This window comes from Pecten maximus, chromosome 19, assembly GCF_902652985.1.
Source record: "Pecten maximus chromosome 19, xPecMax1.1, whole genome shotgun sequence".
Lineage (NCBI taxonomy): Eukaryota > Metazoa > Mollusca > Bivalvia > Pectinida > Pectinidae > Pecten > Pecten maximus.
Window position 1 is genome coordinate 24,607,725 of NC_047033.1, and position 14,728 is coordinate 24,622,452.

General features: G+C 36.2%; 1 protein-coding gene across 1 annotated transcript in view; it reads left to right on the top strand.

Annotated features, from left to right (window-relative positions):
• LOC117317251 overlaps nt 1–14,728 on the top strand; it is a 181,438-nt gene that overhangs the window by 160,853 nt on the left and 5,857 nt on the right. Inside the window, 8 exon segments of the mRNA XM_033871983.1 lie at nt 3,457–3,547; nt 3,810–3,899; nt 4,359–4,529; nt 6,303–6,524; nt 8,079–8,192; nt 8,611–11,637; nt 12,182–12,277; nt 13,136–14,071. Coding sequence (XP_033727874.1) covers nt 3,457–3,547; nt 3,810–3,899; nt 4,359–4,529; nt 6,303–6,524; nt 8,079–8,192; nt 8,611–11,637; nt 12,182–12,277; nt 13,136–14,071 — 4,747 coding nt within the window.

The following is a 14,728-nucleotide window of genomic DNA, read 5'->3' on the forward strand; positions in this document are numbered from 1 at the left end:
GTCCATCTTAACTCTGTGTAATCTGTTCCCAACCAGAAATTGTTTAAACCAGATCTTCATCTCCTGATGTTCCATTGTATGGTCTCCTTGAGACAGTGTTTAAGTTTTAGACTCCAGCACACGTACAGCTAGTACACTGTGTTTAGCCATAATTTTGTAAAATGTCTGTCAATGTTTTACATATGCCTTCCCTCACATATAAGTAAGAGAATTATTTCTGTAAGACATTTTCTCAGAACTTTTATATAGCAGAAAATATATACAAATGAGTTAATTAGATTTTCTTTTGTATAGAATGAAAGTTCGTTAATCTTGGGTCCTGAAGTTCTACAGCTCAAGAGGATTAAAACACATCAAGAAAAAAAATATAAAAAAATATCAAAGGTTAAATTTACATAAAAGTTGCAAAGTCAGTGCCTTTAGGTACGTTCTGGAAAAACTGGCTCCACGTGTTATAACGCTCAAAGAAATAAAATGAAATTCTTGCATCATGATAATTGTTCATAAAGAATTTTAGCTTTCTCTTACTGTGAGCATAGGGAGTCCGTGATAAAATCTCGAGGTATTTGCTCCCACAGTTAAAATTAAGAGAACTAATTTAATACTCGGAAGTATTTGAATCGGCACTTCAAAGAAGGACTTGAACAAGTTATAAAGTCTTTGAATAATTAATAGAGGTTTAATTGAAACTTGAGATTTCATCGGGATATAAAACACATTAGAGGTTTTTTTTTCTTGAGAATTTTTCACTGTCGGTTATATTATCAACAGTTGTTTTACAGCGGGATCTGTACAGCACTGTAGGGAATGCTGACTTCTGAGACCAACAAACTGAAGGATGAAACAAAACCAAAAAAATTCACAAGTACAGGTTAAAAATAAAATCTGACCTAATTCATATGAGTCATTGTTAATCTCAAAAACGTTTTAGACAAAATGAATGGCTAGAATCTATCATAAAAAGCGTTCTGACAACTTAGATCAATCTATGTCCTGTGGGAGCTTGGGTCACTCCATGCAGTATCAGATTGTCAAATACTATATGCTTGGTTACTTTGTCAAAAACAAAACCTGTTGTATAAGAGCGTAAAATATCGTTTTAATTTAATTTGATTAATTTTCACATCTTTGTAGCATTCTTTACAGAATTTATTTCAATTGATGATAAACAAATTCACCTTATCTGAAAAACGTTTTTTTTTATGCCAGTAATATTTAGTTTAATCCCTTAATGTAAAAATTACAGCTGTTTTCTCATTTCATCCTTTCATTCAATGTTCTTGAGATTTTGTGTCGATGCTTTCATTTTTTATTTCATTGTGATATCAAAGTCATTGTATTTTAAGCTGTCTGCTTCTCTAATGGGTCAGGTGACATTCTGATGGATTAGCCAATCACTCGTGTGCCTTAACGAGATTTCAGCCAATCAATACAGAGTTGATGTTGAATTTTTGTGTCACCTTCAGTAGGTTTTAAACAAGAGAGAAGACACGTAAAGTGCATGCTTGGATTGAATTAAGGATCAATTAAATACTGCAGGGGATGTTTAATTTCACTGGTACACAAGGCTCGTGTAAGACTATGAGATATTGTTTGAAGGAATATTTTCTGTCATGTCCTGTTGTGACATCATCATGCTCCTTCCACTAAAGCCAAAACAAAATTTAAAAAGTCAAATGGTGGGAGCTTTTTGAGAAATGATAATGAAAATGAAGCAAGTGATTTGATAAAATGCCTCCTGTCAATATATATTTGTGTTATATTATATAAATATCGGAGGGGAGGGGGGGGGGGCATATTGTTTACTTCTTACTAATTTAACACACTCTCAGTGCCACATTGACATTGCCAAAACACATACAGGGCCACAGGAAAGTTTGGTAAAATTTCACTTTTTTTTTTCTTTTTTTTTAATTTTAAATTTTTTTCAAGTTTATAACAATGCAAATATGTCATACATAAACAATTTAACTCTCTCACACATTTTCATTCTATCAATATTCATTCTTAATTGATTTCAGATTTGATTGTGATAGTGTCCATTGACCTACTGTTAATTAAATCTCAATTACATATATGAGCTATTTAGAAGTGATAGAAATAGAAAAGGAGGTCCTAGAAGTTTTAGGTTTGAAAGTGAAACGAGAGAAAGAGAGAGAGAGAGAGAGAGAGAGAGAGAGAGAGAGAGAGAGAGAGGTGGGGGAGGTAAAATTTTACTTAAAGTTTTAAAGACTTGTGTATAGATATGCTGCAGCACGTACAATGTGTCCGTACTGGTATCACTATTAATGGCGTGCGCTAACCATGCAATGCACATGTAATGAGAAACAGAGATTACGCCTATCCATACAAATCTGTCCGTGTCGTAATCCAATAATCGCTTGATTGTCTTGGCTCGGCTGTAATTTTTTGTTCAGCAGGGCTTTAGTCAGATTTCGTTGGCAGCCATCATTTAATTTCACCATTATGATCCAATTTGTGCTCCTTCGTTTAATGCTGATTACGGAGTGAGATGTGGTGTTTTAACTGTGAGGTCTACGATTTATGTGATCATGTTCACCATAACGTTTGAAAATAAACAAATTTGCCCGAATATGTTTTGTTACAGGTCATGCAGTTTATTGAAAACATATACCAGTCATATGTTTTGGGGTTTTGTGTATGTCAAAAGTTTTTAGCAGGTTTTCGTCTGCACTTGGTTTTGTTTTCAACAAAAACAGGTCTAAATTTGCAAATTATTAAATTTACACCATGTGAAAGTTTAAGTATGAAAGGCCAAGTGTATTTCTGTATCAGGTTCGTAATCAAGGCCTTGATTTAGCAGGTAACAAAGGCAAACACGGAACATAATCACCCAGGCTCCATATTAAATAACCGTCTGTGTGGATGATTTAGAAGTATTATTGAGGGTTACCTAAAAGGCACACATACATGATTGGGGTTTAATGATAAGCAGATTTCTTGACACTTAAAGTGCTTATGAGTGCAAATTTTGAATCATATTGGTGCGATGGAGAAAGTTTGAATCTGAATATCGGGTGTTATCATGGGAGAGTTATTTCCTGGAATGAATTCGTTTGGATGTTGGAAATCCAACATCTGCAGCTGTAGGAATTAGCTGTACCTTCCATTGCTAATGGGATTTTAAGCCCTTTTAAGTTGTGATGATTAGATTTGTTTTCTTATATTTTTTTTGGCATGGCAAAAGATTTGTACTTTACTGGTTGTCAGATAAACGTACAATGTAGTATACTGGTAGCCCGACTTTCCATGTGTTCACCATCTTAATGGAATATCAAAATAAAACACTTTGGATGAATGATACAAACACTTCCATAATACTTGGTCTGTCGTATGTTCCTGTGTGATTTATATACCTATAGTTTGTATTAATGAAGAGATCTGGTTTTATTTGCCTACCGTGTTTAATGTGGACTTCTCTTTTGTCATTGACAGGATGGAGGAGACTGTGAGAAATATGATGCAGTACAAGTCAAAGATTGACCAGCTGAAGCAGGAGAAGTCCAGTCTGTCCGTTACTTATGAGGTAAAAGTCAATCTTTGGACAAATTGATTTAAGAAAATGTTCAGGAGGTTTTTTGGACAAATTGACTCTTAAGAAAATCTTCTTAAAGTTTTTTGGACAAATTGACTTGTTCATGAAGTTTTTACAATCATTAAAGTTTTTTTTGTTAGCTGAAATAGTTTGTATTTTTGATGCAAATTCAAGTGATTTCAAATGGCTTGCCTTTTTTTTTTGACTGATGTATACTGCAGCATTTCATTTAAATGAAATTTTCTTTCTACAGAACAATATGCACAAGTACCGCAACCACATAAGCACACTGGAGAGGGAAAACATCATGCTTCTCAACGATGTCAAGCGCTTTGAGTCACAGGTTGGTTCCAGCTTTTTCGTTTTATAGCCTGATCTGGGTATAGCACCTTGTATAGCGCCTGGTTCACTCTTGGTAATCTTAAGAGGTGCCTGGCTCACTCTTGGTAATCTTAAGAGGTGCCTGACTCACTCTTGGTAATCTTAAGAGGTGCCTGACTCACTCTTGGTAATCTTAAGAGGTGCCTGGCTCACTCTTGGTAATCTTAAGAGGTGCCTGGCTCACTCTTGGTAATCTTAAGAGTTGCCTAACTCACTATAGGTTAAACTAATTTGTTGCTTTAATTACTTTGAATTCCAGCTTACTCTTTCGAAATTGGTTTCCTCTTACACAACTGAGATTTTATGTGTTGATTGATATACTTGTGATTGGCAATGCTTTAGTTAGAATTGTTCCAGCTATAGAGTTTATTATAATTAAGATGCTAAGATGTTAATCAGTTGTTATAATGATTTTTTGCAGCCAATCAGTGGAAAGACAGATGATCGTACGAAACTGTTACTGGGTCGACTCAAAATGCTTGAATCGGAGAACTCCGCTTTAGTGATGGAGAATGAACAGCAACGACAACAATATGAGAAATGTCTTGATGAGATAGCCAATCAGGTGGTCCAGGCCTTACTGGCTCAAAAGGTCAGAGTTCATAATATCTAACCAGACACACCCCATTACAGTATATGTAGGCTATTTTTGACAATCTCATAATCCCTAATTCACAAACCTCTGATAACAACACAACATCGTGGTGTGTTTCAACCCTTTTAATCATGAGATTTATTGAGGCAAGTCAAGTTTTTTTGGCTAATTATGTGATTAAAGTGTAATGAAATCAATAATATAAAAAATCTTATCTTTAACTTCATTCCTTTCATTTATGTTTACTTTTGAGAAAATTTCCAGTGTGATTAGGTGTATAGCTCTGGTAGCACAACCCCTCCGGAATAATCCGAATGATTTTTAATCAGTTTATGTAAACTCACTGTGCTCAACCTTATGGCCAGAGAATTACCTAGGAGAGCATTATATATATACATTGTATAGTCATGAGGTTGATTACTTATTCGGGGCCATGGTGGTCGAGTGGTTAAGGTGTCCCGACACTTTATTACTAGCCCTCCACCTCTGGGTTGCAAGTTCAAAACCTACGTGGGGCAGTTGCCAGGTACTGACCATAGGTTGGTGGTTTTCTGCGGGTACTCCGGCTTTCCTCCACCTCCAAAACCTGGCATGTCCTTAAATGACCCTGGCTGTTAATAGGATGTTAAACAAAAATAAACTTAACTAAACCAAATTGGTTGCTTATTCTACCAGTAAATATATTGTCGGAACTTTGATTTTGGGCCTTGATGGAATATGTCCTTGGTCGATCATGACAGTTGTATTCCCATCATTTTCCTCTCCGCTGGGAATTATGTGAGGGTTCTGAACTTGCAGTCTGATCGACAGAAGAGAAATCATTCATTTCAAATTTTCATTCATCCATATTTAATTATTCATCAAATTTTATTGATACTAAATGATTAAGTTTGGGTCTAAGGAATTGATAACTGGATGTCGGGATGAGCATTTAGATTAATTCCATATGGCTACACACCACCTATACAAACTGGGTGAGAAAATGGAGAGATGACAGTTTTTGACCAATCAAATTATTCTATTCATCAGATATTGATTGGTTATTATCAGGCACGATTGTTATTTGACCAATCAGATTCCAGCCCGGTTATTCAATTTATTTATTTCTGGCATCTTTTGGAATGGAAATTACTCAGATATAATCTAACTAATCAAATATTCTGTTTCAAATAAATGATGGCTATCAAGCAATAATGTTAGCTTTCTGCTGATTGGAAATTTGATATCTTTCAATTTTGCATGGCAGCTAACTGTTGAATTGCCAACTGTTGATGGTAGAAGATATTTTGAGGAGTGTTTTCTATATTGTTTACTTCAGGGAATTAACTTTTTGACTGGTATAGATTGTAACAGACAATTCGAGATAGAATTTCTTTGTAGCAAATGGCAATGGTTTAATGGTAAATTAATACAATTTGGTTTTAATGACAGACCCATCATTTGTTGATTTTTGTAGAAAATTGTCAATATTAAATTAAACATTTGACCACATATACATTTGTATATATAACCAAACCAGTCTTTTTAGAGTGATATTTGATTCCTAATAAATTACAAGTGTTTCAAGATTTGATATCACTACAGTTTCATGTTAAAGTGACACTTTAATTATTTATCAAATGATTTAAAGAAAATTTGAAAAAAAAAAGAATTTGTTGTTAGAAATATGTTGCCAAATATGACATAATGTCTTAAAGTTGATTTGATTTCAAGAATTTGTCAGATTTTGATAATTTATTGAATTGTTTTCCGATATTTGATCCATTACAGACTCTCCGTGAGGAGTGTTTAAAGCTACAAGGACGAGTCCAAGACCTGGAGTACCAGAACCATGAACTCAACAGCATGTTCCAACAGAAGCTGAAGTATGACCCAGCCATTCAAGATGTGGGCCTACCCAGTGTTACCATGACAACAGTGAGCGAAGGGACCAGCGTGGTCGCCACACCTGAACAGATGCATGCCACAGCCATGGCCCTTGCCCAGACCATGGTAAGATAGCTGTATATCTTCACAGTCTAGCAATTACCTAATGTTCAATTTGGGGCTGCGGTGGCCAAGTGGTTAAGGTGTCCCATCACTTTATCAATAGCCCTCCACCTCTGGGTTGCAAGTTCGGAACCTACGTGGGGCAGTTGCCAGGTACTGACCGTAGACCGGTGGTTTTTCTCCGGGTACTCCGGCTTTCCTCCACCTCCAAAACCTGGCACGTCCTTAAATGACCCTGGCTGTTAATAGGATGTTAAACAGAAACAAACAAAACAATCAATAAATTAGGTATATTTAATTAAAATTAGAAAATATGAAAGTTTATGTTAATTCATCGAGGGAATCATTCTCGCTTAACATTTCCACTATTTACTGCATCTATTTTCAAGGGAGGTAATAACGTCATTTTAAAGTTTTTAGAATTATTTACTCAATATTTTAGATTCTACTAGGTCGGTATAACATCATATTGCCCGAATCAAAGGTGCTTGACTTTAATATGGGATTATAATATTTGTTTGCAAAAAAGGTGAAATATTGTCATGAATACATATAAGACTTAAAAGGAAAAGATTTGACCTCAAGGGTAAATATCTTTTTTGCCATTTTGTATTTTTTACATTAACATCAAATGATTTGACTTTTACTGTAAAATATTTTACTTTACGTTAAGGTCAAATCTTTTAACGTGAAGTGTAGAGAAATATTATCGGGTCACATAATGGCAAACAAATATTTAGCTTAAGGTCAGAAAACCTTTGCCCTTGTACATATCGGCAATTTTTTTTACCTTAAGATAAATAAAATGCACATAATAGCAAAAAAAAAGACAGCAATTATTTCCCTTAAGGTCAAAAACCTTTTGCCATTACATACATAACATCAAAACTACTTTGATTTTAAGGGAGATAAATTGCACATAATGACAAGAAAACATTTATTTCCCTTAGGTAAAAAAAAAATTTGCCATTATGTACCGATCTTTTAACCTTAAAAATAGAAATAGTTTTCTCACACCTTATGTTAGAAAATGTTTACATATGAATTATTGAACACTTTGGCATACAATATTATAATAATTGCATGAAATTTTGCTTGGTAAGGTGTAACAGAAAATTTTACATTGGGCAATTGTGACCTCATAATGATTATGACATCATAAATACAATATTGATTCTAAAAATAGAAACATTTGGTTGATATCTCAAAATATTGACCTCCATGTGACCATTTTTGAGCCAATAAGAATTGAGGAAAGTCAGACCATATTTGAAATTGATAAATATGTATATATAATTTTTGAATTGTCCAATATGATATTCAGTAACGACCTCTAAAACAGGTAATAAAGTGTCCAGGTATGTTATTGGGGCTTAATGTTAATTTTTGTTTTTTATTTCCCTAGATTTGGTATGATCGTCAGAATCTTCGAACATCTCCGTATTAGTACATTATATATCGTATTTGTTTGTTTTCCATTTCCCTAGATTTTGTATGATCAGCTTCGAGCGTCTCAGTAGTGGTACATTATATATAATATTTATGTTTATTTTTCAGCATCTATCTCCTATGTCTCAATACGTCCTCCAGACTAAGGTGGCCCAGAAGTGCCTCGGCCAGTACATGCCAGGGGAGAGCACTGACTCTCTACACAGTATCTGTAGTAACTATGTACGTATTGATTCTCTGACGGCTCTCACCAGGTCCTATACCATAGCTTGAAATAGTTCTCTTTTTGTCGGAGCATTTTATACTGCCATATATGTATTCTGAAATATAGTTTTTAAAGCTTGGTTTTTCTCAATTTTTTCCCCTGTTTCTTGATAAAATATTATATTACCTGCTCAGAATCATGAATAAACTGGAGAAACTTTAAATGTTATAATTTCATCATCTAAAGGTCATATGTAAGATTTCCTGAACACTGGTGCTTTTGTAGAAATTAATTGATGATTAATATTTGATAAGTCAAGACAATTGAAGCAGTAAGGGCATTAATAAAAAAAATTAAATATATAATTTCAAAAGCGAATCCTGATGATTCATTGTCTTTTTTATGTTTTAAAAGTAATTTTGTTTTGTTTTGTAGACCTGTGATGAAAGCATAGGAAAACCCCAAATGAGTTTGCCTGTTTGGTCTGCGGAGCACAGTGGTCCTCCAAAGAAACTTCATGGTCATTCATCCTCGGTTGGCTCGACCAAGGCACCCCCTGGTGGTGAATCTAACAACGAATTCAATTGTAGGACAAAAATAGAAACTGAGTTCCCTGCAAATAATTCAAGTCCGAAAATGAAACATGTCAATATAATGGAACGAGCCAATCAAAAACGACAACGAAGCTCCTCTACTTCCTCTCTACAATCAAACTCAAGGTCGGCCAAAACTAGGTCGACGGCTTCACTCAATAAGAGTAAACTAGCCGTGTCAAGTGGGTCAAAAGTGTCGCTGTCTGGGAGTCAACGTGAACTCTGTATACAGAATGAAGCAATGTCAGGAAAACGTAGCATATCCCACCCCGACCACATAGATAAAGGCGTGACAAATACTCACGCTCCGAAATCTGTCCGAAATCAACAACAAAGTGGATCGGCTGGGAAATGTAACCAGTTTCAACAACGAGAACGGTCTTCCTCAGCCTCGTCCATACCTATTAAAAGGGGTAGTAGTTCAGGGTGTGGGAAAATGCAGAAGTCCATTCCTCAAGGATCTTCACACTCCAAACTTCCCTTAAAATCTCAGGAACCAAATGATAATTTGTTCAAACACAAGAAATTCTCAGACAATGTGAAATCTAACAGTTGTGGCAAAGTTCAAGGTCACAGGATACGAAAGGAAATGGATTTAAAGGTCATGACCTCTAGTGCTGGGGCTGACGTGAAAGACAGGATGGCAGCGTTGCGTCAAACTTTTGGGACTCCACCACGGGTTCCCTTGCTGCCGAACGGCCAGTATTTCTACGACTACAGTGATGATGACAGTGACTTTAATCGTCCTGTATCGGCAGACTTCAGCAATACCTCAACAATATCACTAAATGAAATCTTAGACAATAGTGATGATACTGACACGTTACTTGAGGAAGATTTTACAACAGAAAACTTCGCCTTCTTTGAATCCCCGTCTTTTGTGAAAAAACACCATAGACAGTATGATCGGCAGAAATCACGGGGTGATTCTAAGAACGTGGAAATTCATGAGAAAGGTGCTAGACTTCATGGTAAACCTGATATTATACAGGATACAGAAAATAGTGAACTTCAGAACCAAGGGAAATGCCCAAGAAGTCCTTACATTCCAAAGAAACGAAATTCCTTGCAGCATAGTAAACGGAAACAAAATACCCCACGTCCTAGCTCACTTATTTTAGCTCCCAGAGAAAAACAGTTCATGCATCAACGATACAGTTCTTCCTCCTCCAGTTTAGAGAGTTCTGACAGCGATGAAAATTGGTCGCCAAGGTTTGCGAGAAAGTATCATCAAATAAAACAGGGTAGGGTTAAATCGCGATCGCAGGCAAATCATACTTCCTCGGAAAGTACTCCATCTCCACCCAATGTTTCTTCAAAACTCCATGCAGGAGAGACATTGGAAAACACGAAAACTGTGCATCATGATTTCATATCTCCAGAGAGGCCTGCTGTTGTAATGACAAGTTCATCAGAAAGTGCTGGTCCACACCTAACAAATTCTCTCACAAAGAGAAAGGGACCACCTCCTCCTGTCCCCAACAAACCGTCGACAGGTAGGAGATCGCCAGGAATTCGTATGGGGCTACAGTCCCCAGGATTCAGATACAATAAGAAGGAAACTGGTATAGTACAGGATTTAAAAGATGTGATACCAAAATGTCCGGAGATTAAAACCGACACCTATAATTCACAACATGTGGAATACACAACAAGTGCTGTCGAACCCCAAATTGAGGTTCAAATGAATCAAAAAATTATTGTGTCAGCTGAGCTCAGTTTTGAGAAAGCTGAAAAAGTTGAAAGATCAGGCAGTAAGGATGATGGCTATTCCACAATGTCAAGTGATATTCAACCAGAAGCTATGGAGAAATTTAATGATACTTCCGTACAAAATAAGGAATCTGGTGCGAGGAAAGAGATTGCGGCCAAGGTGGAGGAGCCTCAACCTACTGCTGTGACAGTGGTTAAAGTAAGTAAGGCAGATTTGACCTCTGACCTTGATTCCGCCATGGATAGTTCAACTCACAGCACAGAAATGAGAAATTCCACCCATAGTCTTTCATCACAAAATTCTAATTCCAGTGAAGATCGTGCGGCTGTGTGTGGGTCTTTAGGACGAGTCAAGGCTATGAAAATCCTATTCGAGGCGGAAAATCAAAAACAAAATGAGAGCAAGTTCATGAAATTCCCTCTGAGGAAATCTCCGTCGATGGACAGTAAGCTTAGTGGTTGTAATAAGGAAGCACAAGAACGGAGAAATCTCAATCGTAGGTCTCTTGGTGATGACTTTAAAATGTTTGTCCCTGAAATACATCACAACCACTGGAGTTCAGAGGTCAATAAAGTGAGTACGGAGGAGTCGCCAGTAGAATCGGTGATCACAACGGACGATATGAATATTCCTGGGCTAGAGCCGGACGAAGAGGAGGGAAATGATGAAAGGAACTCTCTACCATCACTTCCTGTTTTCCATCATGTTCAAACACTTAACATCAGCGAGGAGAATTTCCTTTCTGATATTCCGGAGGAGAAGGACGAATGGGAGGCTTCAACTAACTCGTGTGACAGACTACTCGAAGATTCGCTTCGTAATCTCCAGTCCTCAACAAAATATTATGCTCATCTTCAGCTTCTACAGACCTTTAGTGTTAAACGGTATTGGTGCTCCACGGAAGGTCTGGCCAGGGTTCTGTCTGACAGTGACCTTTCTTCACTCTCGAGGGTCAAGGACATCAACATATTGGATGACCTTATGGTTGATAGCAAGGTCACAAAGCCTCTTGAGAGGTCCGTTTCCTTATCAGATATGTACACAAAACGGACAGAAATTGTCTCCAAGATGAAAGTCATCCCCAAACTGAGTAGAAGGTCATCGAAAGCTGGAGGACAGGAAAAGGATGCCATGAAAAGACAGATTCTTCAACAGGTAAATCTTAACCACTGTATTAGGTCATTACTGCAATTATATATATTTAATTAATATTCTGTTGTTTCTATGAACAATGCAGGTTTCTGATTGGTTGAGTTTTTCTTTTCATACCTCTATGAAAAAAAACGTAAAATGCATGAAAAATGTGACATCAAAATACAACCATTGATGTTGCGTATTGATTTATTCAAAAGAATCCCTTATTGAATAAGTAAAATTGTACATAAGACGTGTTTTAAATTTGAAATACAGTTTCAGAAATTAATTATTAGCATTGGTGTCATTATTTGTTTAAAAAATGTTTGCAAACTTTCGTAAGAATCTTCTTTAAAACCTATGAAACTAAGCAATATTAACACCATGCAGTGCTTAGAAACAACCTGTGTGTCCTGCTAAATTGGTTGGTTATACTTTTTCATATTCATACATTAATAACAGATTTTGAACTGGTACCTCTAACATAATCTGTGAATTAATTCACTTCTGTGAACTAATTCACCTCCAAAATAAATTCATGAACTAATTGACAATTCTTTCACAGTTGGCTCATGAGGTTGAAAGTGAATCTGACGAGGACAACTCTGCTAATCAATTTCATTCACTGCTGATACAGAACCAGATACGGAACAAAGAACAGGTACAGAACGACCAACACTTCCAAATAGTCATACCTTTTAGAAATAACCTTTTATAGATAGTAAATAAATTGATGGTAAAGTTTGTGAATACTGTTTATTCTAGGATATAAGTGATAAATCAGAACCTGTCTAAACCAGCACCTGCTTATAGCAATCAGATAGATTGCTAATGCATTATTATCACCAAAATATTTCTAAAAAATTATGAAAGCAAATTACGTCTTTCAAGGAATCTGATATTTCTCGATTAGATTCAGTATGACTTTTTTGTTTTTTACCTTTTATTCAAACTTACAGCAGAAAACTGTCATGAGCATACAAATTTTTGCACCAATTTATTTTTCGATATCTACCAATTAATTTCAAAGTTGAAGATCCAAACTTTTGTAAACTATAATATCCTTGACCCAGTGACAGCCCGTTAAAACAGCCTATTGCTTTTCATTTTGGGACCAGGGTCCAATACCCTGATCACAGGTGGAAGGGTATGGGGTCACCTGTCTGAGCTCATATACTCCTGTTTCCTGCCTCAGGAAGACACTCCTCTCGCACGTTTCCATCTGGGCCTTTATAGTTTTTGTACCACAATGCAAGAGAGATAACTCTTTTAGACGCCAGGCAGTTTTAAGTGAAAATCTCCACTTATGGAGATTTTTACGAAATTCATAATTCATTATTTATTTTAAAAGGGATAAACTTAGAATATTAACTTGAATTGGACAAAAAAATAAATACAAATATTTTGTACAAATTGTACATAAAACAGAAAAAATAGGCTGAACTGGTTTAAATATTGTAATATAAATTAATTTTTTAACTTTAAGTAATTTTTTCTATTTATTGTGTATCATTTCCAGGTAACTTGTCAGTTGGGATCAAATGGTGAACATTCCGCCTCCTCACATTTCATGGATCCCCAAGATAATGGTTCCCATGACGATCTGTCGACTTCACCAGAAGTGAGAGCGCCATCTGGTGAATTGTCTATGGAACATATAGTGCTGCCCTCTGGTGAAGATATGATTGGTGAACAAGGGAGACAATCCAGTAGCAAAGAGGCCAGCCCAGCCCCTGACATTGAACAACAGGGCAAGTTTCGTAGTGATTATTACAGTCTTTGTAATGTCGGTTCTAATCGTAGTTTGTTGTCAAGTGGAAACGAAGCCGACTTGGATGTGCAACCAGTCAGTGAACCTCTTCCACACACCTGCCAAAATGGAGACCGTGAAAATTGTAAACAGTGTTGTATCCATGGAAACAATCAGGAGTTTGATGAGATTTCGCGACAGTTAGAAAGTCTGTCCAAGACGGTCAATGCGCTACATCAAAGCTTGACCAGTCTTAATAGCTGTGATACAGACAATGATTCAAACGAGGATCATTCCGAGCTGTTTAACACACCGGCTGAGGATTATAAAGACACTGAAGGTTATCAATGGGTGGAAGATGAGTTTTATCTAACTCCCTGCGGCGGAGAATTAATCATGGGAAACTCACCGTTTTCAGAGACCGGGGCATGTTGTGATTGGGTGAATGAGTATGCAGACGACACTTCGTGTAATGATGAATTTGAATTTTATGGGAATTTTTCGTCGGCCGATATTGGAGTGTTCAATGAAGAAAAGTCTGTTTATCCTACAATTACTGAAGAGGAGAAGGATGTTGATACCTGTATGCCAGTGCCATCTGCTGGTACCAGGGGAGTTAACTCACCCAAAGTCAAAAGGCCTGCAAAATTAAGTCATCCATTGGAACGAACACAATCTGAAAACATGGGCGTGCTTGACTCACAGGTAAAAATTTGTCATTCAGTACATCTATTTATAGGTATCGTCTCCCTTTATGATAGAAATACAAATTCTAAACCACAAACTGTTCTCCCTTACCTATCCTGTCCAGTCATATATAGGTAAGGAACCCGCAACATATTATTAAGTTTATGATGAAGCCCTGTGTATTTCCTCTGTACTTTGACCTCTCTGTCATGTTTTAGAGTAAATGCTGTTCACCCGGACTTGAAGCTGTTTGAAATTACTGAAATTTATTCCAGTAAATATTAACATGATAAAATTGTTTCAACGTCCTTGTGACATCAGCACTTATGTATATGTTTTTCCAATGTTTTCCTAGAAATATTTTGTGAAACAAATTTTAAAATCATTAAAAATGTTCTTTAAATGATTGTTTGAGAATATATGGCTTGTAAAATTCTGCCCAGTAATCACTAATATATTGTCATGTTAAGGCTAAAACAATCCATGATTTAGGTGTTATAAAACTTTGGACATGTTTGTACTTGCATGCTAGAAAGAGCAGCATTGCTGAAACAGTCATGTAAGACTTTTGATAAAATTACGGGCAATTATCACGGTAAAACGATAAATGAAGATTTATGACTTTCACCTGTTGTACTTCAGAAGCTTTTTTCTAAATGAGACAAACAAGTTGAA